Source organism: Myotis lucifugus, unplaced genomic scaffold, assembly GCF_000147115.1.
Source record: "Myotis lucifugus unplaced genomic scaffold, Myoluc2.0 scaffold_378, whole genome shotgun sequence".
Taxonomy (NCBI): Eukaryota; Metazoa; Chordata; class Mammalia; order Chiroptera; family Vespertilionidae; genus Myotis; species Myotis lucifugus.
Window position 1 is genome coordinate 180,084 of NW_005871426.1, and position 25,290 is coordinate 205,373.

Genomic DNA, 25,290 nt, shown 5'->3' on the forward strand with positions numbered 1-25,290 from the left:
CAATGGGACATACTTATAGTCAACAAAGTAAACTTACTCAAATGCTCTCAATACTAGGAATCTTAAAAATTTGTCCTTAATCACCGTTGTGATTCAATTCTAGGTAACAACTCAAAATCAATGCCACAATGTTACACTATCTTTTCCACATTACTGTCCAACAGCCAAGGCATCCCCTACTCCTTGTAGCACCACAAGCAGCCCTGGATATAGTGGACCTGTCCATCTGACCCCATCTGACCCCATCTGACACTTCCAGACCTGGTACTGGCTTCAGACAATTCCTAGATCTGGAGTTGATTTAGCTGGCAGGGAGTCAAGATACCTGTATCCGCCTAATTCCAGGTGACACCCAGAGGCAGAAGGAACACACCCAATGGTCATGGTCCAACCTTGTCTTCTGGGTCTAAGAGAGGGTCAAGGCTTGGGCCAAGAGTCATTGTCTTACAGTATAGCTGGGGAAGGTAGAAGCGTGAGACCTCCATGGGGTCGATGTGGGCATTACTACATAAAAACATTAGGCTGGAGGTTTTGGAGTCAAAAGACCTGGGCTTGTGAGGTGGTTTGAAAGGTGTCCACCAATTTTTTGCTACTGTTCCCATTGAGAGGTGGAGTTTAACTCTTCTCCCCTTGGTGTGTGATGAAATTAGTGACTCGCTTCTATGGAATAGGATATGGCAAAGGTGATGCGATGTCACTTCTGAATTAGTTAATAAAACGAATGTAACTTCCATCTTGGGTTCTCTCTCTTGCTCTCTTACATCGTTCACTCTGGGGGAATTCCCCTCCAGAAGAACCTTGAGATGACCACAGCAGGCCAACACCTTATGCATCCTCATGAGCCAGAACTACTCAGCTGAGCTGTTCCCAAACTCCTGAGCCTCAGAAGCCATATGAGATTGACTGTTTATTGTGTTAATATGCTAAGTTTTGAGGTAGGTTTTATGCAGCCATAGATAACTAATACAGTTTGTGAGCTAGTGCTGCCATGTTTACCTGGCAGTCTGATCTCTGGGCTTCCTGAACCTTAAGTTCTTTCGCTGTAGAATGTGGGTAATATTGTTGGTGCCGAGGAGCAATAATAGTGGCCAGGATGACATTTGATAGCTCCTCCCCGCCCCCCTTCTCCTCCTCCTCATGTTATAAGCAGGGCTGTTGAAAACCCAGCTGCTGTCTAATTTATGTATTGTAATTGCTATCATTATTTATTAAGTGAAAAAGATCAAATGTTGGTTTTGCCACCAGCTGTGAGCAGATAAGTTTTGCCCCAATGAGCCTGTTGAGCAGTTTGGAGTTAAAAACCCTGACGGGAATAAGAGCTGGCCTGGCCGTGGGGGCCACACTGCTCTTCCCTGTGAGCGAAGGGAAGCCAACCAAGACGGGAGTGCATGACAGCTGGAGAGTCCCTGTAACATTTAAACCAAATGGAAACAAAGTGACAAAATCCCCGATGCACAACACGCCTTTTACAGGTATAAAATACCTCTCAACACACCTGGGGGCTCTGTGGATCCAGCGGCGGGGGCAGGCTGAGCTGTGAAGCAAAAATGCTCCTCACCAGTGCGTTGCTCAGCGGTGGCAGCCCGTGGCACGAGCCGTCTGTGACCGACTGGGCGGCAGGAGCATTCCCAGCTGTCAGAAACGTTCTACCAGAAAATGGAGGAATCTCATGAAAAGCAGTTACTTAAGCTTCTAATACTCAAAACTTTCTTCACTTACGTTAGCAAGATGAGAGACATTAACGGGTTTCTTCCTCAGTGACCTCATCCCTCACCCTTTCTTTACACATCACCCTTCACTCCCACAATTCCCAGCTCTCAAGCAGAAGGTAGCAATGACCAATAGAACTTCCTAAATGCGGAAATGTTCTATATTTTACTGTCCAAGATGGTAACCACTAGCTATATGTAGCTGTCGAGCACTTGAAATGTGGCTACTGCAACTGAGGAATTGAATTTCAAATTTTATTTAATCTAAATAAATATTAATTTAAAGTTTTACATTGAATAGCCACATGTGGCTAATATATAGGACAGTTCACTTGTTGCTCTAGAACAATGATATTGATTGCTTGTTGAATTGATTATTTTAAGACCAATAGCTGAGACAACAGTTCTTGACATGTAAAATTAAATTTTACGTTAAATAATAAGAACCTGGGGTTTGAAAGAGAAAGATTTTTGTTTTGTTTTCAACAAAACTTGGCTTTGCTTATCAAGAACCATAAGTTCTAAAGACTAGAGGATAAAATTTATACCCTATGCTGTAGAGAAGGAAGTATGCATGATACATTATAATGACTTTCTTGCTCAAAAGGAAAAAAGAGTTTAGCAAAAAAGAAAAGACTGTTTCTAGAGCTGATCTAGTGGATGCCCAAGAAAAGATCCTGACAAAGGATACGCAAGGATGGGGAGGGGTCGGAGGGAAGGGGGTGGTGTCCCAGAACAGAAGGGACCTTTGGCCTGGGTCCCCCATGGGCTTGGCCCAAGTCTTGCATAAAGCAGACATAAAGAAGAAGGAGATTAGCATGCCTAAGGGAGATGTTAGCACTGTGGAAAAGGAGGCAGCCTCCCAGAGACCAGCAGACAATCAAAGTGTGGAGGAGTGCCTGAGCCCCCACAAATTGGTGTCTAGGCAGGGTGCTGAGCAGCAGGCCAACCAGAAGAGGTCTGGGGTTGGACCAGCAAACCAACAACAGAGATGGGTGAGGTTGGCCACTCCTCCCTGACTGCCAGGATGATTTAGAAGCACCACCAGGAACTTGGGTCACCTCTGAGAGGAATGAAGGAGGAGACAGGTGTGGTGTGAGGCCTAAAATTAAGGTCCAATATTATATGCTGCCTTGACATCAGGTAAAGTCAGGAGGGCCTTGAATAGCCTAATCTCAGGTTTCCCTCCCCACCCCAACCCCACAGGGGCCAAGTGCAGTCCCTGCTTATTTCTGAGTAGTGGTTTCCGTTCTCTGTGTGGACAAAAAAGGGGTGCGGCAGGTCATGGTGGGTAGTCATGCCCCAGGCCTATAACTATATATATATATTTAAATTGATTTTAGAGAGAGAGGAAGAGAGAGGGAGAGAAACATCAATAAGCTCCTCCTGCACACACCCCACTGGTGATTGAGCCCATAACACTGGCAACCTTTTGGTGCATGGGACGACACCCAACCAACTGAGCCATACCAGCCAGGGCTATAACTTCTTTAGTGAAGGTTTTTAAGCCAGCTCTGTCCATTGTTCTTGTGCATCTAGGCCAGTGGTTCTCAACCTTCCTAATGCCGCGACCCTTTAATTCAGTTCCTCATGTTGTGGTGAACCCCAACCATAAAATTATTTTTGTTGCTACTTCATAACTGTAATTTTGCTACTGTTATGAATCGTAATGTAAATATCTGATATGCAGGATGTATTTTCATAGTTACAAATTGAACATAATTAAAGCATAGTGATTAATCACAAAAACAATATATAATTATATATGTGTTTTCCGATGGTCTTAGGCGGCCCCTATGAAAGGGTCGTTCGACCCCCAAAGGGGTCTCGACCCACAGGTTGAGAACCGTTGATCTAGGCGAACACACCTTTGAAATGCCCCCTTTCATACCCCTATTACTAAAGTGTGCAAGGGAACACATAATCTCATTAACTATACTGCAACCCGATCCCCATCTTGCTCTCTCCCACCTTCATACAATCTTCCTTAGTTCTCTTCTTAATTTCAAATGCATAAAAGAAATGGCAAACTTTTATTTTCTAGAGCATTTGAGATCTTGTTCCCCAGCATGTGTCATCAATTCGGCTCAAATAAATACTTATAAAAACTCTCTACAGGTTTGCAGGTTTCTTAGGCAGACACCTGCCAGACCACAAAAGTATTTACTACAAAATTATTTAAATGAGCCAATTGTATCTATCCTCCCGTGGAAACCAGGGGACACCACGTCCTCTCGATGCACAAAGTCTGTCTCCCACAGCCCCTGGTTTTTCACTTTTCCCAAATGCAATTCCTCTGTGGCCCTGCATGGCATATAATATCCTCTTCCCCTCGCTGTGCCACAGAGAGGGAGAAACCAGGTATTAGGTGACCCTATGGGGCACTGTCCTAATGTCCAAGAGCTTCATCCTTCCCTGCCTCCCCCCAGTCTGTGGGAGCGTGCTGCTCTCATTCTAGCTCAGAGTTCAGTTCTCTTTCTTTTCAGACTCTGGAGAAGCCTTCAGTTAACATAAGCCAAAAGTTCCCTGGGGTAAACAATCATATTTGCTCAGAGTTGGTGAGTGCTGGGAAGGGCGAGGGCACTTCCCAAGCTTCCTGTCTCTTTGATTATCTAAGGATTTTTCCTTGTTTGCAGGTTCAGCACTAAATAAAATCAGCAAGATGGATGACATTTACTGTTCAGCTTCTCTTTTTCTCCCGGCTCTGGGCTCCGAAACTCCAAGTCAGAATTTGCAAGGAATTTACGTAGGGTAAAAAAGCAGGCCTAAGTCCTAGAAGTTCCTTTTGGATTCCAGTGATGCAGGGTTAGTAGGGGACTTCTCTTCAGAGTCCCCTTTTCTATCCGTACAGCTGCCTGGCACCCACCCAGTTCTCAGGTTTTGGAATCAAATGCACCTGGGTTCTGATTCTGGGCTGCCACTCTCTGGAATCGACCACCTGAGCTGTTATAAATAAACGAATTTACCCCTGGCCTTGTAGGTATTACGTACTCAGACATAGGCCACAGTGCCCTCCATTCCTGCAGACGGAGTCTGCCAGGACCAAGTGAGCCCCACAAGGCAATTCCTGGGGGAAGGAGAATGGGTCCCCTGGGAGAACCATAGCAAGCTGAACCCCACATAGCAGAAATCCCCAAAAACCTTCTGGGATATAGTCCTATTTTTTCACCCTATGTAAATTCATTGCCAATTCTGACTTGGGGTTTCAGAGCCCCGAGGGCTAATGAATGGCCATCCTGACAATTAGAGCCTTTAAATCCTACCTGCTTGACTAAGCTATAGCTCAGAAAGCTGTTTGTCAATAAAAAGAAAACAAATTAGCCGGATCCAGTCCCCTGATGCTCACAGTGTGGAAAAGGCAGAGTACAAAGAGCAAATATAGTTCAGTACAGTCCTCACACTTCCCTCCTCTATGGACACCCACACCTCACACTTCCATCCTCTATGGCAGCGGTTCTCAACCTGTGGGTCGCGACCTCTGAAAATACATCCTGCATATCAGATATTTACATTACGATTCATAACAGTAGCAAAATGACAGTTATGAAGTAGCAACGAAAATAATTTTATGGTTGGGGGTCACCACTACATGAGGAACTGTATTAAAGGGTCGAGGCATTAGGAAGGTTGAGAACCACTGCATGGACACCCACACTTCACACTTCCATCCTCTATGGACACTGCCGGTGGCGAGGAATCATCATCTGCAGGGAGGAGCACTCACTGCCTCCCAGGTCTTCCTCATTGGCTAAATACTCACACAGAGAACGAATCAAAGGACGTTAATTAATTTTGACAATTTAAGAATAAGGAGAGACCCTCAGGACTGACCTCTTTCCTTTCTACACAAAACATATTATTTATACTGGAAACATAGTGACCCTTAATCCAAACTAATTTTCTCATCAGTCATGATTAATTAACCAAATAAACATTCTTTTTATATGCAGAGTACTTAATACCTACAAGGCCAGGGTAAATTTATTTATTTATAACAACTCAGGTAGCCGATTCCATTGGCTTCAGAAGTACGGTGAAAACTCTGTTCTTTTGAAAGCTAGTTAAGGGCTGAAAACAATAAACAAAACTCTTGGAAAGGATCATCTTCAGAAGTAAAAAAATATTATTCCCAATAAAATCATCTGAATATTGAAAGCAGCAATTGTTATGCAAACTAACTGCACTGAAATCACATTTAATAAAATCAAGAGTATTATTATCCGACAAGAACACATTCCACACCCATGGGCTTTGTGGCAGGACACATTTGTAGCCACAGTGTTCTGGATAGGGCTGTGCCCCTGACTATTTTAAGTTTGTCATCTGATCTCCCTCTATGGTCACTCAGAAACATCTGCCCTGCAGAATTTACTAGACAGGATTATCGCTCCAGCCCTTACCGGGTGAGGTGCCTCACTGCAGCATCAAATTGCAGAAACATAACCTCCCTTCGGAGCAGGAGTGCCTGGGACACCTGGGTGGGGTCTTGGGGACTCTCGAGGCTGTCAATCATTTTCTGCAGCCCTTGAAGCTCAGACACTGGAAGATGGACAACATTAGGAGAGAGTGTGAAATACCAGCTACTTTAGCTAATCCAGTGAACCATCATTAACCTCCCAAAACAACTTTTTTCCTTTTCTCTTTGTTTGTGAGTAGCTAATTATGATTTGGAAGTCCAGAAAAACCTTATGTTCTAGAATCCAAGGTCTGTGTAGCTTTCCTTCCTTCCTTCGGAAGATAAAGACTTATTTTGCTTTTCAGCAGAATAAGGAAAGGCTTTTGATTTCTCTCTCTCTCTCTCTCTCTCTCTCTCTCTCTCTCTCTCAGTCTTTAACAAAAGGGGGAGATGTTAAATTGAGAAGACTCTCACATTATACTTTAAAATTCCCTCAAAATATAAGATAAAATTCCTTCAAATACTAAAACAAACAAACAAACAAACAAACAAACCCAAAAAGACTTCTGAAAGTTTTAAAATACATAAGGCTACAGTCTCTAAAAAGATTGAAAAAGACAAATTACAAGGAATAGGAAAATATGGGACTCAGTAGACTCCTTAGGGGCTTGAAATTATTATAGCCCAGCACTTATGTCTCATGGCCATGCCATCCAACCAGCCTTCTCTGCCACTGGCTCACCCTGTTGCTGGCTCTGGATTAAAGAAGACTCAAGCCGTCCAAGGCAAGCAAACAATATACACGCATAGATGTGTACATGCACACACACACACCCCCTTCTAGGAGATTCTTGTCATTTAGGGAGTAAATGACAAGAGACCCAAAATTGGCTTATTTCTTGGACTCTTACTGCAAAAGTAGGCTGCGTATCAGTAGATTTAATAGTATATGTGTTTTGGGTGGAAATTTAAGTTAGGGACCTTTGGGGGCACTCAATGCTCGATTGAAGAAACTGGCCTGGGTCTAGATCAGTGGTTCTCAACCTTCCTAATGCCTCGACCCTTTAATACAGTTCCTCGTGTTGTGGTGAGCCCCAGTTTCATTGTTACAAATTGAACATAATTAAAGCACAGTGATTAATCACAAAAACAATATGTAATTATATATGTGTTTTCCGATGGTCTTAGGCGACCCCTGTGAAAGGGTCGTTCGACCCCCAAAGGGGTCGAGACCCACAGGTTGAGAACCACTGGAGATGGTCTCTGTGATAGTCCAGGAAAGGAGCTGGTCAGAAGGGGAGAGCGCAACAAGAAAAGGATGAGCCCTTAGGGAGCACCGGGGAGGGGGGTGGAGGTAGGGGGCGGGGGGCACACTTGCTGAGATACCAGCATGCCAGCTTATCTGAACCACTCAACAACTTCCTGTGAGGACAGGGATAGCTTTCTACTCGAGAGGACATCCCGGCCACGGGAAAAGAAGGACTGTGGAAATGGATCACTGTGCCTGATACGTAGCCCAAGCAGAAGTGAGTTGGGGGACCCAGAGCCATTTTGGGAGTTACTCCACCTCAATAGTCTGACCAGACTTGAGCAGCCTCTGCACTGCCTGGTCTGGCACCGGATCTCCTCCCATATCTCCAAGCCAGAGGAACGGAGGGCGTGGGGCAGCTGCCCTCAGAGCCGCTCAGGGTGGAACCAGGACTGAGGATGGCTGCGAATACTTGCAGTGATACGCTCTTGGCTTTAGGGAAAGATGAGCAGTCCAGGTTTCATGTGCATTTGATGTCTTACGCACGACAGAAAAATGTGTTTTGAGTATTTTCCCAGCTCCAAATGAATTCGGTTTAATCATCAAACTTTTTACGACTCCCATAAATCTGATGGTCATATTGGGCTGAAAAGGAATTTCCACCAGCAGAGGAGTCAGGTTAGAAGGAATTGTACAAGGACTTCCGCGGTGGGTGGGAGGAGGGGCGGGCCGTGAGCCGTATTTGTTCAAGGCCTGGTCTGTTTGCTCTGTAAGCAATACGCTCTGTCTAAGCAGCAACCAGGGCGAAACGTTTATAATCCTCTGCAATGACAATGAAAAAAGATTATGCAGCTGCACATGCCCTGTGATTGAAGCTCTGTTAAGCGTAAGTGTAAAGTGTATTTGGGCAGGGGCTAGAAGGGAGTAAAGATAATAAAAATATTTCACTTGTTAGAGGGACTAGATTACGGGTGATTTTCTCCTTATATTATTCCATTGCTGTTCATATTGTGCTGTGTGTGCACTGTTACCTGATCACTTCCCAGCAAAACTGTTCCCTGGGATAGGTGGCATTTTCATGAAAATACAGGTGGGACGGACCCTTCCTTTGTTACTTATTGATTTTAGGGTCCTCATTCAGGCTTCCCTGTCTTTGTGGGGTCACACAGCCGGTGGGAGGGGAGGTGGCTGGGACTGGCTGGGAAGGCAGCCTGTCTATGAGGACAGGGCAGAGGGTTGCCTGTGGTCCTGGTGGTGGGGTTGGGAGTAAACCTGCACCTGGAAACAAATGAGCCTTCCCCCCACTGCCCCCCACACTTCCCCCAGAGGCCTGTGCGGGAAATCAGAGAGAGGAATCACAGCGGCCCTGTCTTCATGTGACTGCTCAGAGCCAGTACACCCTGTTCCTAGTTTGTCTCCAGAGTTCCTGAAACACCAAGATTAGTATGTAGTATCTGGGCTTTAATTGGCCTCCTAACCCTGACAAGGAAGTCGCAGTGTAACCTCCCACATTCTGATGACATCCTCTGCTTCATGCTGACTCCAAGGGGAGTTGCTGGCTTTCACGGAAGGAGGGAATTTGGCAGGGGCCGCAGAGCTGTCCGCTTAGGATGCATGTCTAAGAGCTGCCTCCTCAGTCAAGCGGGAGGACCAATGCTAAAACGCAGTGTCCCTTTAATAATATTTTATAGCATACAAGTCCACAAAAGTCATCTTACCCAACTCCAAATAGCTCTGGGATGGCTGGAAGGAGTTGGGCGGGTGTATGAACAGACCATCTCATCTTTTCACCTTGGTTCTCTTTGCTTCCTCTGGGAAGCAGGCCAGGAACTGAACAGCCTAGTCTTTTTAAAAAGATCATTTTAGAGTGGGATTTTTTTTTTTAGTTCAACTTTATCTATTTTCAGCAAAGCGGAGTATGCAAAACTCTGCACATCCTCTTGGAGCACAAATGTTTTTGTTGGCAACACGACAAGGTGTGCGCCTCTAATCCCGCACCTCGGAAAGCCCGGGCCCTACCTATGTCAGTGATTTCAGTTCATAAGCATATAAATAGTAAGAAACCAATTCCCTTCATTCTGCATTCTAGCTCCTCAATAATTTGGCCTCATTTCCCACCGTTCCTCAGGGTCATGCTGGTGGGTTCACCAGTCTTTGTACTGGCCACGGGGAGTCCTGTCTGGTGCTTTGCCCGTGCCCTTTGCTTGCCTTGCCAGGACCATCCCTCCTATTTTTCTCCGTTGATTCAAGTGAGGACAAGTCTCCCTAGATCACCTTCTCTGCAGGCCTATAGGACTTCCTGTGCAACGACCTCCTTTGAAAACATGCTCTGGCTCTCTCTCGGCTTCTATCTCATCTTCATAAAGCACCTGTCCCCCCATATCAAGGGCAGGGGCGGCATTTTTCCTGGAAATTTTCCTTCCTTTCTCCTGTCCCTCATCTGAAGCTCAGCCCTCCACACCCTGGAAACATCCAGAAGCTCCCCAAAGAGAGTCTTAGCTTATTTTCTGAATAAACCTCTTTATACAGCAGTTCCTGAATTAGTGAAAAGAAAGGATCTAAGAGTGCTTTGGAACTTCTCTAATCTCTGCTGCTTCTATTGAAGACTTGCCAGTAGTTTTGGAAACTCGTTCTTTGGCAACAATTCTGTGCTTTCTACCGAGGCAGCACCAACCCTGCCCCACCTTCATGCTGCCTGTCCTCAGACACAGGCATGATCTTCCTCATGGATCACCGCTCACACCCTCCCCGGTGTCTCCCACCTGAATGCTTACAGATCCCTTCGGTGTTCATTAGCACAGTGTAAACCTACCTACTGGCAAGCCAGTCAGGGTCTCCACAGATGTATCTCCTTTAAGCACCGACCAGAGAGGAACAGATTCTAGTTCTATTACATTGAAGACCACTAGATTTCAGTAGGCGTATTACCTAATTTTGCTGGTACTTCTCATCCTTTAAAATCCTTAGCTACTATGTTATAATATATTGCTATTAATTTACATTTACATGACAAATGGCATAATTTAGATAGGAGTCAATTTATTAAAATAACAAGATCAGTTTCCCTGCCTCTGATAAACCCAGCTTACGAAGCATTTCAGAATCGTGTGCATTTATCTTAGGACCTAGTACTGAGCTAGAGTTCATGGCTTAGCACTGGGCAGGCAACACTAAAGCCTCAATCGTTCTCATGACAGGACCATTGGGCCACTGTGAGCTAACGAAGGGCTGTCTGCAAGCTTCCCGACGGTGAATGCTTGGCTTTCCTTGTCATATCAGCTCACGAAGGCCAGGAAGGGACAGGGAATGAAAGGGCACTAATATGTAGTGGGACTTATACATCCTTTTAGAATTTTTACATAGATTTTAATTTACAGAACATCTCTATGAGACAGGTATCATCCCCATTTTACAGACGGACAAACAGAGACCCGGAGAGTAAAGTGTCCAACTTCCAGTAACCAGTGGCAGAGGCAGGATAAAAACCCAGGCCTCCTCACACCTGACTTGGTGTGCACACTTTGCGGTTTAACTTGGAATATTGGAATTAATCAGTTTGGAGACAGTATATAATAGGATTTCCCTTTGCCCTTATCACTGTAATGTATGAGAAAATATTTTAGTTCTGTCTTTCCAAGTGTTAAGAGCTTCATAGTAATTACTAGATGAGGAAATCATTTTGTAATGTATGTGTGTATCAAGTCATCATGCTGTACACTTTAAATATTTTAAACAATTTTATTTGTCAATGATACCTGAATAAAGCTGGAGGGGGGTGGTGAGTAGAGGAAGAGTTTCACAGAATTCTAACTGAATATTGAAGATGATTTAAATATCTTTAATGACTTACCAATGCCCTCAGTTCCTCCCCAGTCACCTCTCAAAGGGTTAGGACTTAGAGGAAATTCAAAGCATGCTGGGAAATTCCCAAGTTTAGCGAAACTGAAAAGGTAGGCCACAATGTCATGGAGAGGAGCGATCAGCTGTAGCGTTAGCTTTAAGGCTCTAAATGCTGCCTGTGGGTAAAATCAATACAAGGAAATAAGTTTTAAGAAATTTCTAAGAAGCATATAAAATACATGAGTAACTATTAAAGATAATATATTTAAACACAAATATTTAGATACACATTTTCATAGCATAATACAGGATAATAATTACAAGATAACATCTGAAAAACAGAACAACAAACATTCATAAACTGGGTTAGATGCCTTTGGACAAGGTGACTCCTCGAATGGGGAGTTTAAAGCAATGTGTTTCTCTTTGTTTAAAGCCTTTGGTGGCCAAACATACATTAAAAAAAAGTTTGTATGACCATTGTTAAATTACAAGGGTTACAAATAAACTCCTAGGAGGGACCCATAGAGATTTATCAACACAGTTTAAACATATAACTAAAAAAAAAAAAAAAAATCAAACACTGGATCTTAAATATTTATGTCCAAGTGGAAGAAAAGTATAAAATTATGATCTAACTGAATATATATATATATATATATATATATATATATATAATTTACAAATTCTTCAGTGAAAGAAAGGTTAGTTCTATTTTTTAATTTTTTGAGGAATCTTTATACTGTTTTCCATAATGGCTCTACCAGTACATTCCCATCCACAGTGAACAAGGGTTCTCTTTTCTCCACATCCTTGGCAACATTTGTCTCTTGTCTTTTTTTTTTATTTTAAATTTATTGATTCTAGAGAAAGAGAGGAAGAGAGAGAGAGAAGTGTTTTTCCACTTATTTGTGCATTCTTGTATGTGCCCTGACCAGAGATCAAACCTGCAACCTTGGCATATCCAGACGATGCTCTAACCAGTTGAGCTACCTGTCCAGGTCTCTTGTCTTTTTAATAATAGCTATCCTGACAGGTGTGAGATGATATCTCATTGTGGTTTTGATTTGCATTTCTCTGATGATTAGTGATGTTAAGCACATTTTCATTTACCTGTTGGCTGTTCGTATGTCTTCTTTGGAAAAATGTCTGTTCAGGTCCTTTGCCCATTTTAAAATCAGATTTCTTTTTTTTTCTATTGAATTCTATGAGTTTCTTACATATTTTAGGTATTACCCCCATATCAAATATATGGTTTGTTAGTGTTCTCCCAATCCATAGATTGCCTATTCATTTTGCTGATTGCTTCCTTTGCTATGCAGAAGCTTTTTAGTTTGATGTAGTCCTACTTGTTTATGTTCACTTTTGTTGCCTGTGCTTTTGGTGTTATATAAAAAAAATCATCGCCAGGACCAATGTCAAGGAGCTTTTCCTCTAAGAATTTTATCACTTCTGGACTTACATTTAAGACTTTAATTCATTTCAAGTTATTTTTTTGTGAGAGGTGTGAAGGTGTAAGATAGGGGTTCAATTTCATTCTTTTGCGTGTAGAGCTATCATATGATCCAGCAATCCCACTTCTGGATATACATACAAAGGAAACAAACTCAGTATCTTGAAGAGATTATCTACACTCCTGCATTCATTATAGCATTGCTCACTATGGCCAAGCTAAGGAAATAATCTAAGAGTTCAGTAGAAAGGTAAATAATTTTTTTAAATGACATACACACATACACACGAATATAAATCAGGCACAAAGAAGAAGGAAATCTGGCCACTTGCAATAGCATAAACGAACCTGGAGGACATTATTCTAAGTGAAATAAGGCAGCCAAAGAAAGACACATGATATATGATCTCACTCATGTGGAATCTAAAAAAAAAGTCGAACTTATAGAATGGTGGTTGCCAAGGCGTGGGGGAAATGGGGAGATGTTGGTCAAAGGGTACAGGCTTTCAGTTGTAAGATGAATAAGTTTGAGAACCAAGAGAATAGCTATTTGGGAAGCACTGATTCAGGCAGAGACCCAATATTGTTCTGATTAGAGGGTAAAGGCAAGGAGCTTTCATGCGAAAGGGAAGGGGAATAATTACATGAAGAGAAGAAAAAAATGTCTATTGTTGTTAATAAATCAAGGATGAAATTTCTATAGGTGCAAATAAACTAGGTTATTCTTTAGCTACACATGATGTTGCTAATTCTAAGAAAGTCTTTAATTTTTAGTCCAGTAGTCAGAATGTCTTCATTCCTATTAGCTTTTCAAATAATAGTTTGGACTACAATGTTGCTTTAGGCCCAGTCCAAAGGTTATATCACTCAGTTTAAACATCCCAAAGGTTGGAGGAGTAAGATGCACAAGGGATGGCAGCTCTGATTCCATGTTGAAGTGGCTCTATTTATATTATTTTTCACCCAGTACTGGAAATTTTCTAAGAAAGTTGATAAATGTTCTTACCACCCACACACAAAAGGCAACTATGAGGCGATGGATGAGCTAATTAACATAATTGTGGTGATCCTTTCACAATGTGTACATATATTAAATCATCAGGTTGTACACTTGTTCTTGTTAATTGCACCTCAATAAAGCTGAGGGGGGAGGGGAGAGAAGAAAGTGAGAGAAACCTAGGTTGTGAAATAGGCTTTCACTTACAAAGAAAAGTCAGACTGTTCCCAACTGCCATTTTCCTCACTGTGCGTTACTGAGCAGATACTTATTTGAGTGCTTTCTGTATGACTATATTAACTCTTTTTTTTAATATTTTATTGATTTCTTACAGAGAGGAAGGGAGAGGGATAGAGAGTTAGAAACATCGATGAGAGAGAAACATCGATTAGCTGCCTCCTGCACATCTCCCACTGGGGATGTGTCCGCAACCCAGGTACATGCCCTTGACCGGAATCGAACCTGGGACCTTTCAGTCCGCAGGCCGACGCTCTATCCACTGAGCCAAACCAGTTTGGGCAATATATTAACTCTTTTTATGGCTGCAGCATTATACTCTATCAGCAAGTTAGGTACTTGCTACACAGAGCAGTACCTCCAACACAGGCTTAGCTGATTACTGTGCTTAAATGTGATCTCAGCCTCTCATGAGTTTCAGGGGATCAGGGTGGTTTTTTTTCTAAGGGTTTGGGAGGAAATTGAGGAATGATAAAGAATGTCAGAAATTTGAATTAGTGCTCATTAATGACCAGGGAGAAAGAGAACTCATAAAATAAGGAGGCCCAAGAGAAATGACAATATTAGAAAAAAAATTGTTAAAATAAAATAAATAAATAAAATAACATAATAAATATAATAATATTAGGAGCTGGGAGAAGATTTCGGTTATTAAGTGTTCCTGGAAACAAACAAGAGACTTTCTCTGAAGTTGATATGTTGAACCATGAGTCACGAAAAGCCAGCCAGTTTACACTCCGGTACACACACAAAAACACAAACCTTTTCTGCCAGAGTTTTGAACATAACCAGCACTTCAGAAGGATGAGGTATGAACCATAAGTTGAGGAAGACTTTCCCGTCAGCGGACAGCAGACACCGGGGCCGGGGCTGAGGACTCCTGCAGCATCAGAAGGAAGAGTGGGTGTCACAGCGGTTCTCTCTGAAGAAGCGTTGCCAGTGTGAACTATTTATACCACCCCGGCCTGTGGTGACACACAAGCCCAGCGTCCAAGCCTGCGGGCAGCAGGCCTCCTTTTCAGGCCTTGCACAGGTGGCCACAGCTATAGATAGCTCAACAGGAAAAGAGCGGTGGGCTGCTTTTAGCCTGAGCTGTGTTGAGGAAGGAGTGGGCATGGGGGGCGGGGAGGTGGAAGGTATGGTGAGACAGGAAAGGAAGGCATGAATTAGGTGGCTGGCACCATGCGGAGTGTTACATATGAGTGGGTTCAGAACAGGCTCCCTGAGACATGCCACTTTGGCATGTGGATTGTTTTGAGCTGAAGGCATTTGAGACCCTGTGGACTCAAGAGAAACTTTTACCTTTCCCTTCAGGAACATAAATTGGAGGCCTTGTCCATCATGAGAGTTATCGCTAGAGATAACTTGTATGACTACCTAGAGGGCAGGGCAAACTTCTAATTACTGCACATCTGCTCTTCTTATCATCCTGCCACTGGCCTTCCTCCCCTCTGAAGCCCCGGGCGCCTTATCTCATTCGCCTTGGCTCCGAATGCCTTGTTTACCTTTCTGTCTGTCTCTCTCTCTTTTTTAAAAAATATATTTTATTGATTTTTCACAGAGAGGAAGGGAGAGGGATAGAGTTTGAAACGTCGATGAGAGAGAAACATCAATCAGCTGCCTCCTGCACACTCCCTACTGGGGATGTGCCCGCAACCAAGGTACATGTTCTTGACCGGAATGGAACTTGGGACCCTTCAGTCCACAGGCCGACGCTCTATCCACTGAGCCAAACCGGTTAGGGCCTTTTCTGTCTCTTAACCTCTTGTGAATACGGGGTCTTTGACTCTCTCATGTAGGTGGGGTCCCTATACATATGCGTATAATTAAATTTGGGTTATTTTCTCTTATTAATCTGTCTCAACTCAATTTGATTATTGCACCAGCTGAGAGAACCGAAAACAGTAGAGTAAAATTTCTTCTTCCCCCACACATATCTTCTCACTTAACTTTTATGCCAACGTTTGGATGTACCTACTTCGTTCCCGTTTCATAGATGAGAAAATTGAGGCCCTATGAGGTGACCTAGATCTTGCCGACTGAGGTCCTAGGAGGTAGAGTTGGGATTTAAGTGCAGACCCACCCCGTTCCAGCACCCAGGCTCTAGAGAGCGGTCCCCGTTTTCCTGCTCTCCCCGCCATGTCTCCTTGCAGGGATCCTCACTCCGGCCCTCTTTGTCTTCTTTCTCCTCTCTGCTCTTCTCCACTTCTAAACACCTCCTCCTTTCTTAGGCAGCAGTATAGCTGTCTCTTGGTTCACATACAAACACACAATCCATATATGTCTGCTAAGGACTTGCACAAGCCCAGGTACCCACCGTCTGAGAATGACAATGCCACCAGGTTTTTTTGTGTTTTTTTAAAAAACTTTTCTTTTTTAGCCATGACTGGTTTGGCTCAGTGGATAGAGTGTCGGCCTGCAGACTGAAAGGTCCCAGGTTCGATTCCAGTCAAGGGCATGTACCTTGGTTGCGGGCACATCCCCAGTGGGAGGTTTGCAGGAGGCAGCTGATTGATGTTTCTCTCTCATCGATATTTCTAACTCTCTATTCCTCTCCCTTTCTCTCTGTAAAAAATCAATAAAATATATATATATTTAAAACTTTTCTTTTTTAATATATTTTATTGATTTTTTACAGAGAGGAAGGGAGAGGGATAGAGCTAGAAACATCAATGAGAGAGAAAGATCGATCAGCTGCCTCCTGCACACCTCCCACTGGGGATGTGCCCGCAACCAAGGCACATGCCCTTGACCGGAATTGAACCTGGGACCCCCCAGTCCCCAGGGCGACGCTCTATCCACTGAGCCAAACCGGCCAGGGACAATGCCACCAGTTTTGTTGAAGCTTGATCTGCACCTCCCTGGTGGCCCCCAGAGGAACGACCACCCTGAATTTTACACTCATCAATGCTAGATTTTCTTTGTAGTTTTACCACCAATGAATACACCATTAAAAGACTGTGTTGGCTTTTTCCTGTTTTTGACCTTCACACAAATAGAAGCTTATGATCTTTCTACTACACTTAGCGGGAAGTGGCATCCTGACCCACAGTTTCTCCATCATCTCAGGAGTGAGGCAGCCCACTGTAACAGAGGGTGAGGGTGGGGACTGTTTCCCCTGAAATGGAGCCTTCAGGTCTAATTGACTGTGTTCCTCTAGTGTGGAAAATGGTGCTCTGCGCAGTTATCAGATGTGCAACCTGGCATCAGAGGACCTGAGCTTGAGACCAACATCTACCACCCTCAGCTGTGTGACTTTAGACAGATTATCTTCTGAGTCTTTTCATCCATAAATTAGGAATAAAGATTCCTAACTCACAGGACTGGCGTAAGGAATGATTTTTTCAGAAGAGCGTCAAGCATTTGAAAAATATTTTATGTCATGAGGGATCTCAGAGTAATTTGTTAAGAAGTGAGGGCCTGAACATGTTGAGAGAGGATGTCCTAGAAGTGAGGGTTGTGGGGTAAGGGGTAAGGCTAGTGCCAGCTTGGGGCTGTCTTGGTTACGCTGAGCCGGCAGTTCTGACAGGCAGACAGCAGAAGGAGGAGCCCCCAGCCCACACGGGCCTTGCCAGGTCTTCCTTGGGCCCACTCAGCCCTCTGCTCTGCTCTTCCCACTCTCCCCGGTGATTTCATTCAGTCTTCTGGCTGCAACCACCATCTATTCGCCAGTGACTCCTGAACTCGCATTTGCAGGCCTGGTCCCCTCCTGGGGTCCAACTTGCTCCATCTTGGTTGGTGCCTTAGACCAACTCAATCAAGAAAGGGAACAACTGGACTCCCCACTCCCTTCCATCCCCATCCTGTGCCTCTTACTGTGTTCAAAGAACCACAATCCTTCAGTCCCCAAAACTGGACGTCAGGGAGTCATTTTGAGACCCTCTCTTCTTTACTCCTCAGGTCCTACTGATTCCATCACTCTCACATTTGTACCCACTTCCTCTGCCTATGCAAGGGCTTTGGATGGAAGGGTCTTACCCTCTTGGGGGCACTTTGGCAGTTACAGGGGCATTTCTTGACTGTTGCTATTATTTTGGGGTCTCTAGGGGAGAATAAGATGACCCTTTCCACTTACCAAAGGAAAATGTGGTTCATTTGACCTGAGGACTGAATGTTTTCAATATCAAACATTCTGAAAATGAGACCTTTTAAATCATGAAAACTCTACTGTGAATAGAGTGAATCACTGGCCTTAAACCTGCATTTCAAGTCTCAGGGTTTTCATCAGATAATGTGAAGCTCAGGAACAAAGTGTGGAGTTAGTTTGGAGAATTTCTTTATTCCAGCAGCCACGTCAGACTATTCTGTTCTGTGTAGCACATCAAAGCTAGCTTATTCCAGTCTTATCTCTGTTATTCAGTTCACGATGTTTAATAGTGTCCCAAAGAAGCCCTGAATATCAACAATAAAAAGTCACAAGGCCTGTGTCTGAGCACATGTGGCTGTAGGCCACGGGGCTGGCAGCAGTGTGACTGAATCAGTCCTTGGCCTCTGAGAAGCACATGTGTCCCTGGAGCCACAGGGCCCTCTACCAAATGGTGTCCTTTACTCCTTATCCGTTTTTTTCCTGCCATTTCCACCCCTGCCTGCAGGGAGCAGTCATTGCTGAGGAGGGGCAGCGGGGGCAGCAGAAAGGTTTGGGTGCTCAGTGCAAGACTGTAGCCCAATTCTCAGCCCCACAGGAGGGCTCCCCCATCAGGTCCTGGGCCTGACAGTTCCGTGACCTGCTCAGCATCCTCCTCCTTCATTTCATTTCCCTTCAGCCACCTGCTCTGGGGCATCACTGCAGAGCTCATTATTACCTGGGGCTATATCACCTCCAAAATCCTAAACTCAAATACCCTACTTTCCCAGCTCTGCCTTCTATTCTTCCAGTTTTCTCACTCGTTCACTCCCACTAAACCTTCATCCCTCCAAAATATGCTCCTGATCATCACTCAGCCCTCGGTCTCCCCTTCCATCTGTCAAGTCCATTCTGACCCCACTCCCTCCCTCCCCAGACTGGGTCCCAAGCAAGCACATGAACCACACCTTCAGGTCTTTGCTTCTTTGCCCTCACTACCCACCTATCCAGCAAACCCCAACTCTGGATCCCTCCAGCTCCTCTGCTTTCTGCTTCTAGTCACACACAGCTGGAAGAAACCACACCACTAATTATGTTGATGCCACAACAAGTATTTAAATGGTTTCCATGGAGCCTGAGCGGTGTCACCCTGGGACAATCCTTTCTCTTTCCCGTGATCAGTTTTCAGGCCCGTTTCCTTTTTCAATAATTCCAAGTCTTTTCTTTTCCTCCCCCATCTTTTTTTTTTTTTTTAAATTTCACAGAGGAGGGGATAGGAAAACAGAGATAGAAACATCAAGGATGAGAGAGAATCATTGATCAGCTGCCTTCTGCACGACCCCTACTGGGGACTGAGCCTGCAACCTAAGCATGTGCACTGACTGGGAATCTAACCATGACCTCCTAGTTCACAGGTCGACGCTCAACCACTGAGCCTCACCTACTGGGCCCAAGTAAACTTTAAGCCTCAAACCAAATTCCTGCCAGCAGATGAGACATATTCTGTTATTTCATAATTCAATTAAAAGCCACTGGTCGGAACTCCCTGCACTTCCTGTGGGCCTACTCCCCCCTTCCCATCCTCGAAGACAGTCTCTGCCTTCAAGAGGCTTACATTCCAGAGCAGCTAGACATACAAACATTACTCAGTGACAGAAGCAAGGTGGAATGGATGGGTATGAAAACACAGAAAAATCCAGAATAAGAAGCCTCAGATTTGTTGGGAGACTAATGAAAGAAATTCATAGCTGAAGCTTCTGAGCTGTGATTCATTATCTCCCTCTTCATATTGCTTCCTCTTAATGGCACTGACATCCCTTTTCCCCCCATTTAAAAAACTGTGGTAAAATATAATAACATAAAATTTACCATTTTAACCATTTTTAATTGTATAGTTCAGTGGCATTAAATACATTTGCATTGTTGTGCAACCATCACCACCATCCAGAACGTTTTTTCCATCTTCCACAATGAAAACTCTGTGCCCATTTATATATATAAAAGCCTAAGTGACCATTACCACTGGTCGACCGCTCAACCGGTTGCTATGACACGCACTGACCACCAGGGGACAGATGTTGAACACAGGAGCTGCCCCCTGGTGGTCAGTGCGCTCCCACAGTGGGAGTGCTGCTTAGCCAGAAGCTGGGCTCACAGCTGGTTAGTGCAACTGTGGAGGCGGGAGCCTCTCCTGCCTCCGTGGCAGCACTACCCAACAGCGGCAGTGGGAGGCGCAGTGGGGCCAGGATGAGCAAGAGTGGCGTGGTGCCTGGCCTGGGCTCAAGCTCCTCCCCACCATCTGCTGCTTCATGCACTGCTATATCCCCTCAGGGGTCCTGGATTGTGAGAGGGCGCAGGCCAGGCTGAGGGACCCCACTAGTACACGAATCCGTGCACCAGGCCTCTAGTTAAATAATAATGGAACTGCCATCTTTTTAGTCACCCAAGCCAGGGACTCTGGGTGACATTCTAGACTCCTCTTTTTCCCTTAGCCCCATATTAAATCCAGCACCTGGCCTAGCTGATTTCACCTCCTACACATCTCTCATCTGTGCAGTTTCAATAGCATCCTAAATGATGTCCCTGACAATCGTCTTGTTCATCTTTCTCTCTGTTTGTGGAAGGACAAATGCCAGACTTCTGGATCTTGCCTCTCAGTTTGTGAATTCTATTTCTGATCGCATCCTCACATACCCTGGATAGGGGCCACTCACAAGTCCACATGCTGTCTCACATCTCTGTACCTTTATATTTGGGGGCCTCCCAGCTTGAGCTAATGTTCTTTTCCTTGTCCACCTGAAACACTGATCATCCTTTAAGACCCAGGTTAAGCATCCTCTCTTTCCTGAAACCTGCCTTGCTCCCCATGCCCACTTTCCCAATCCTTCGGATAATACTGAACATTTCCTGGTGGTTGCTTTCATTATCCTTTTATTTTATTCCTTATCATAATGTTTCTGCCTATTTCCCCTTGAATGAAGGGCAAGGACCATGTTGAACCCATTGCTGTACAGTGCTTGGCAACAAGGCTGCCATATACTACTGTTGTTCAGGTTGTGCCCTGAGGCAACCAGCAGTGGCTGAGATCCGGCCTTTATTTGCCAAGCTCTGCACCCGGACATGGGGCAACCTGCCCAGAGGAAGTGGTGCCTTATTCTAAGGCACATAAAGCAGCTGTATAGGATAGCAGTGGCTCTGCCTGTCACTTAGTAAGGGTTCTGTCCTAATGTTACTGTCCTTTCTCTCTGTGCCTTCTTTGCTCCTCCATCAGCTAATGCCACTGCTCTTGGGAGTGTGATTGAGTGTCATCCTAGTCTTCAGACTCTAGACTCCTCTGGTGCCATGAGGACATGGAGGCCTCAAGGGGCATCCTTCCTGGGAGGAGAGCTCCCCTTGGCTCCTCTTCTGTAGAGATTCTGGTTTGGTTCTGGGGTGAGGGTGGAGTTCTTTGCTAAAACTAAACACAGTACATTACAGGCATTACAGTCTCTTATGAATTAAGTAGCACCTAAGAATGTAAAGCCTATACAACTCATGGGGCTCTTCTTGTGAGGGATAGCAAACACAAGCAGGAGCCCACTTTCCTCCCTTTCCCTGACTGACAGACGTTGCCAATCAACTACACTGTCACATGTGGATGTCCCAGAGTCCTACACAGAAGGGCACTAATTATTGGAATTGGCACTTAAAGCAAAACATGTCTTATCTTCAATCAAACCCAACTCCTTATTTTATGAATGAAGTGAGAACCCCTATCCTCCATGACCCTCATTCCTTAACTCTGTCCCTTCATCTCTAGTTAAACTTGGCCTGAGATGGTTCTCACTTACCATTTTATAAACACTTTTTTAAAAAAAATATATTTCATTGATTTTTTACAGAGAGGAAGGAAGAGAGATAAAGAGTTAGAAACATCGATCAGCCGCCTCCTGCACATCTCCTACTGGGGATGTGCCTGCAACCCAGGTACCTGCCCTTGACCAGAATTGAACCCGGGACCCTTCAGTCCGCAGGTCGATGCTCTATCCACTGAGCCAAACCGGTTTCGGCTTATAAACACTTTTGACTGGCTCCTTTCCTGGGAGTCTTTCCTCAGCAGTCCCGTTCCTTAGAATCAAGCTCTAGACACCTTAGCACTAAGAACCATAATGTATTTCACTTCAGAGAGCTGCTTCAGTTTCCTCACTCATTAGGTGAAGAATTGAGATCTAGAGATTGAAGAGAAGTGACCTGTCTGAGATCTCAGGGCAACTTAAGACCGAGCTGGGTCAAGTCCAAATATTCCAACTATTAGGCTATAGCTCTCTCCATTATACCTCTTTGTGGCTGGTGGTCAGTTTTTATTAATACTTACTTCATGGAATGAGTCATAGACTTTGAAGTTAGAAAGAATCTTATACAGTATCTTTTCCAAACTTCCTCAGAAGAGAGAAGTTCTTTTCTCTGTAATTCATTTTTATGTGAGTGTATTAAAATCTAGAGAGTTTAGGAGGCAGGAGATGGGTTTGGTGGAGCAATATGGAATCTCTACCAGTTGCTGCTCATCCACTACCTGACTGAATGAGTTGCTCTCACTTTGTGGACCAAACCCTTGCCCTGGAAGTATCACACATTAACTGACTAGTTGATTTAGGGCCCCAGGCTCTCCCTCACAAGGGACTGCTTCCTTTATGCTTTAGGAGACACACAGTCATCCACAAGAAATAATAAAGGAATAGAGCAAGACTTACAAGCTAGAGAGATATTTTTCCTCCATCTCTTCTTTCTAACCTTTTTATTTGGCTGCTACAAATAAAACAGATCAGAAACAAAAACAGCCTTGCTGAATACCTTTTATCCTAAACACAAATGTAGTGAACTCATGGTTAGACTTCTGGGAACTATTTTTAAAATTTGATCCCAATTTTTAGATTGTTCTTATAAATGGTTGTCTTGTCTAGTGGATGGATGAGAGAATGGAACTGATAAGCCTTAGAAGATTATCCTGTGATGTTTTATATGACAGAAAGATGCACTTTAGCCTCATTGGGCAACAGGTCAAACCCTTTACCAAATAGTTGGTCTACTGAGGTATCTTTGCCCTACTTCTTTCTCAAATGCATCTGTCATTACGTAAATCCTGAAGTCTACCCAAGTGAATGCACTGGCTGAGCTCTTGAGACAAAACACTGGTATCACAAATTGGGCACCTTGTCAGTATCAACATAGGAGTGGCTACTATTTTGATAACCAGTTATCAAGGGCTTAAGAACTCAACTTCTTTCATTCTCTAGCATTCTCTAGCCTGTTCTGTTATCTCCATTTTCTTGATGAACTCCAACTTACCTGTTACCTCCTCCTTTTGAATTTCTCCCTGAGGCCCTGGGGTGGAGTTAAACTCCTTTGATGCCATCACAGAACTTTTTACATAACTCTAACATGTTATCTTTGAAATCTTTGAAGCTACTCTTTTGTTTGTAGAACTTTCCCCCACTAGGCTGAATTTATCACCAGAGTCCATGGTTTAGTCACCTTTGTAACTCCAGTACATAGTGAAGTGCCTGGTACTAAGTCAGCACTGAATAGTGTTTGAATGATGCATGAATGAATAAGTGAGTGAAAGAGTGGTCTGATACAAATGGTCTTTCAATCCCTCTCATCTATCTGTTCTATGATCGTAGTTATTACTGATACTCAGCACCGTGCAGTAAGGAAAGAGAAAGGAGGGAGGCAAGCTCATCCTACAGGATGTTTTTCTCCCCCTTGGAGACTGCATAACTGTAAAACACCTCCTTCTTTTTTTAAAGGAAATGTAGTCACTGACTGCACAGGTATGCTAACTCCTCATCCAGGTGAGTGAGCTCTAGTAGGCTAAGGTAAGAACATTTGGAAAACTGGATAAAGCATGATAAGAAAGTATTATCACTTAATATTACTACATATATTTTTTTTCTCTGTCAGAGAAATACAGAAAAGCACTGATTTATCCAAGGCATTGGTATACCATTTTTCTCTGAATATCTCTTCTACCCCATTGAGTAAAATATTTGAAGCCAGGACAGCTCAAGATCAAGTCTACTTATTTGCTTTCTTATTTTAGAGGCTGAGTTGTGTAAAATGGTGTGATTGATGAAAATCTTAGGGCTCTCCAGGGGAAAATAAAACTGTATACATTGAAAAAGCAGTCAAATAGCCCATAAACAAAGAACTCCTCTGGGTTCAAATACAAAGATACTCTTATTCTTTTTTATTTTATTTTTTAAAATTAAATTAAAATTTTTCCATCGCCATTTTATCCCCTCTATGCCCTCTTCCACCTCTACCCCCCCTTCCCACCCTCACAGGTACTCATTTTTAAAGTGTTAATTCTTTCTTTTGCCTTTCTGGGCTGGAAAATCAAGGTCAAATGCAATAATGGGAGCAAGATTTCCATGCTGAACTTCACATGCTTCTTCCCTGTGAGGGGTAGGGTAGAGAGGGAGAGCAAGCTCTAACGGAAGTTACGCACCTGAGGTCATCCTTGCAGCCCTTCTTGGAATCCCTCAACCCCTTCTTCTCTTGCGGTTGCCCCACCATGAAAACGGTGTCCCTGACGGTAGGGAAATCTTCCAGCAGGGCCCTCAGACTATTGCAGTAGGCCATGATCTGACCCCGAAGAGCATAGTGAGACATGCGGTGGTTAAATCTGAAAAGTCAGAAGAGATGTCCAGAGGTGAGTCCTCTCTACAGAAGTTCCAGGATCTACTTTCCTAGACTATCTTTCAAAGAGAATAGAGCACCTCTGTCATGAAGAAATCTCTGTCTGGGTCAGATTGCTACTGCAGGAAGGCAAAGGCATGGGCCCTTTCGAAGCATCTCCTGTCCTTCACTTCTCATGCTCCTTCTTCCGTGTGTCAGAGGTCAGCTTGATTTGGTTTTATCTAATAGGATCGTGGCTCAAATAAAACAGACCACCTCATACCTTGGAGAATTTCTACATAATTCTGGTGTTTATTGAATTCAGAGTCAGAGAACTTAGCCTGTGCTGTTCACATGTACTACATATGCTATACTTACTTCTGACAATATTCCACTATTACTTCTCTCTTGGTTTTCTCAATTTCATCCTGTAATAAAAGAAGATGATAGTTCTTCTATTAGACAGTTGGTTATAAACACTCTCCAAGCAAGTATCTATGTAGAAACTGAGAGCAAACTTAAAGCAGAAAAAGGCCACACTGTTGAGAAACTCTTCCTGAAGGTCAACTTATTGGGAAACACTCCTCCAGGGGTGTCTCCCACTCCCCTACATTTTGCTGAGTGAGCGAAGAAGGCAAGGCCCTGACCACTCTGTATGGGGGCCATTTCTAAGGGTTATGTTTGCAGAA

The 25,290-nt window shown here is 43.9% G+C and overlaps 1 protein-coding gene across 1 annotated transcript in view; it reads right to left on the reverse strand.

The window, feature by feature from the left end:
* The window catches only part of LOC102417134 (coiled-coil domain-containing protein 162), a 70,104-nt gene extending 45,509 nt beyond the window's left edge, over positions 1–24,595 (reverse strand). The window contains exons 1-5 of the mRNA XM_014467071.2: positions 24,432–24,595; positions 14,644–14,761; positions 11,205–11,370; positions 6,110–6,248; positions 1,496–1,646 (exon numbers count right to left, since the gene is read on the reverse strand). Coding sequence (XP_014322557.2) covers positions 1,496–1,646; positions 6,110–6,248; positions 11,205–11,370; positions 14,644–14,761; positions 24,432–24,595 — 738 coding nt within the window. The remainder of the gene's footprint in view (positions 1–1,495; positions 1,647–6,109; positions 6,249–11,204; positions 11,371–14,643; positions 14,762–24,431) is intronic.
* Between the last annotated feature and the right edge of the window lie 695 nt (positions 24,596–25,290).